We start from the raw sequence: 2760 nt of genomic DNA, 5'->3' as shown, positions 1-2760 counted from the left end.
GCTGTGCCGGTCGCCCTCTTCTCCGACCGCCCGAGGCCGCGTCTCTCCTGGACGCCCGCGGAGCCGGGCAGGGCTGCGGGGCGCCCGCTTGAGCGGAGAGCGGCCTCCATGAGCGCCTACCAGGCCACTCGGAGGTGCCCGGCGCGGTGATGGAGCTGATTCTGGCAAGGAGTGAAGGAGGGAGGGGACCTGGGGTAGAAAAGGCCTCCCGGGTTCGAGAGGACCGTGGTAACTCGTGTCCGATGAAGCGTCGCTTCGGCATCCTCTCAGAGCTGGCCTCGGTTCTTGGGCGTGCGGTGAGGGCACACCGGGGGGACGTGGTGCCGTTTGTGACAAAGTTGCCCAAGTTTGGGTACTGGGATCAAACCCGTGCGCCTCAGGGCTTTCTAGAGTGTTTTTTGTGCACAGTCTTACCACTTTCCAAAGACGTCCCACTAGTATCTGATTAATAATTTGCATATTGTTACCCAGTCATTAGTACAGCTACATGTGTTCGGTGAGTAAGCGTCTTTGCTTGGGACAGGGTCTCCCGCCCAGTGAGTTGTGATTTTTAGTGTTAAAATTAGGGTAGTTCACCAAAGGATAGGGCTAATCATCTCTCTAGTTGTCAGTTCAGGAATCACAGAATATGTGTATATATGTAAACATGATAATGGGTGCATACGGTGTTCGTATTGTCCAGGATGTTTCTTCTCCAAGGATGCCCAACTCTTGATTAAAAGTTCCTTTACTCTTCATTGTCGACAGCTTTAATGATAATCATTCTACTTCCACACATAGCGTACATGTATGTTTTCAGTACATCTGTTCAGTTAGTGGAATTTTAAAGTGAATTAAAAATAACATTTAACTTCTTTATGATGAGATAAAATCTGTATTGCAGTCATCTCTTAATGCTGTGGGCAATGAAAGGTAAAGACTAGAGTCCTGAATTTTGCTCTGTGCTACACAAGCAGTCTGGAAATGTTGGGCTGGTGTCTCTTGCATTGAGTGTTCATAAGGATGAGGAGCATCGAGGTCATCCATGGTCCCTTCAAAGCCTGTCACAAGGAGCAGTTTTGGGTTACTAAGGCAGTACGTACCCGGTGTAATTGGAGAGTAAATCTAATACAAAAGGAAATTACTAGATAATTGGAGAATAATGTAGGAGTTCGTCTGATCCTACACTTATTCTCTTCCTCCCCTTTAAAGCAAGGCCAGCTCAATCAGGCAGCTCAGGGCCATATCTAAACTAATTTTGAATACTTGAAAACTGAAGATCCTCCCAGAGGCCTCTTTGGGCCTATATTCCAATGTGTGACCACCCTCACAGTAATTTTTTTTTTTCCCCCTTTTGGCCAGTTGGAAGTTTTGGTAGTACAGCTTGTGCCAGTTGCTTTTCATCTTCTCCTGGGGTACCTCTATTTTCTGTGTATAGTGCCGTTTAGCAGTTGAGGATAACAAAGCTCCCGTCCCTCTTTAGCTTCTTTTCTTAAGACTGAATGAGGTCAGTTCTTTCAGCCTCTCCTCATTCATCCTGTTCTCCAGCTCCCTATTTCAGTGTCTTGCTCCAGGGAGCCCATAACTGACCACAGTACTGGACTGAAGGGCTCTGAGATGCCTAAATAATCATATCCCTACACCTGCTGGCTGCAACTCTGTTAACACATCCTGGTGTGTAGAGATGTGCCACTGACCAGCGTTTGGCTTCCCATCTGCCAGACACTGGTGTTTTTCTGCAAAGCTCCTTTCTAGATGTTTGGTCCCCCAGTCTGTGCTGTTGTGTGGGGTTCCTCTGTCTTGGCTGCATGATGTTGCGTTTGCTGTTGCTGAGCTTCATTAACTCAGCCCAGGGAGAATGGAGACCCTGCGAAAAGCTGTTGTGACTGGAATGTGGGCATGGCTGAAAGGTCTGTAACTAAGGTGGTGTGTGTCGTACTGACTAGCTAATAAGGCTAAAAGCTCCATTCCTGTGTCAAGCAAGGAGTAAATTGTACAGAGAAGATGTTTTGTTCTAACTGAATCAATTACACCCATGCTTCCTCACTGAAAAGTGATAATAAAGCAAAGACCCTTCATTTGAAATGGGACTTTATTAAAATGAAAACTGGGTAGTTCAAATGAGACTACACTTTACTGTATAAATTACATGGCAAGAGATTTTGTAGCCTCATAATTAAAAAAAATAAGGGAAGAAGGAGTTTCATACATGAAAGATGAGATAGAAGTGAGAGAATAAGAACGTAGAGTGTCTTTACAAATAAGTGATAAAACAAGAAGGGAATTGTGTGGTTTTTTTCATGTTGGTGATGGAACAAAGAGGAGAGTGTCCTTCATGAATGAGAGAGTCACAGAATGCAGTCTGTAAGAAGACAGTGAGACACCTTGACCATTAGGGCTATTAATTAAATCAAAAGCAAGGATGCTCTAAACTTTTGAACTCTGAGAAAGAGTGCGCAGGCTTAATAGGCCTGTGGATATTAACTTCTCCACCCTGGACAGCATAAAGTTGGAGTTAATGAAACATGCGATGTATGTTGTTAAGGGGGGTACATGTTAAGGGGGAATCTGGAATAGGCGGATTGGGAAGTCTGTACCTCCTGAGTACCTTAGCCAATGGGCAAAGGGAGAGGGTTTCATGCGGCCGGGAAATTAGGATAAAAGGAAGCTGCGTCCTCCAGCAGTTTGAGAGACCTCACTGGGACTTGGCAACCCTGGTGAACTCTCCCTTTATTCAAATAAACTTAGGACTCCTCTGTCTTCTTTGTGAACACTGACCTC

The 2760-nt window shown here is 45.6% G+C and overlaps 1 protein-coding gene across 1 annotated transcript in view; it reads left to right on the top strand.

Moving 5' to 3' along the window:
• Nucleotides 1-149: 149 nt before the first annotated feature.
• NUP205 (nucleoporin 205kDa) overlaps nucleotides 150-2760 on the top strand; it is a 51553-nt gene continuing 48942 nt past the window's right edge. The window contains 1 exon segment of the mRNA XM_009867619.1: nucleotides 150-369. Coding sequence (XP_009865921.1) covers nucleotides 150-369 — 220 coding nt within the window.

The sequence above is a fragment of the Apaloderma vittatum genome, unplaced genomic scaffold (genome assembly GCF_000703405.1).
Source record: "Apaloderma vittatum isolate BGI_N311 unplaced genomic scaffold, ASM70340v1 scaffold23784, whole genome shotgun sequence".
Taxonomy (NCBI): Eukaryota; Metazoa; Chordata; class Aves; order Trogoniformes; family Trogonidae; genus Apaloderma; species Apaloderma vittatum.
This window is presented reverse-complemented; position numbering and strand designations above follow the sequence as displayed.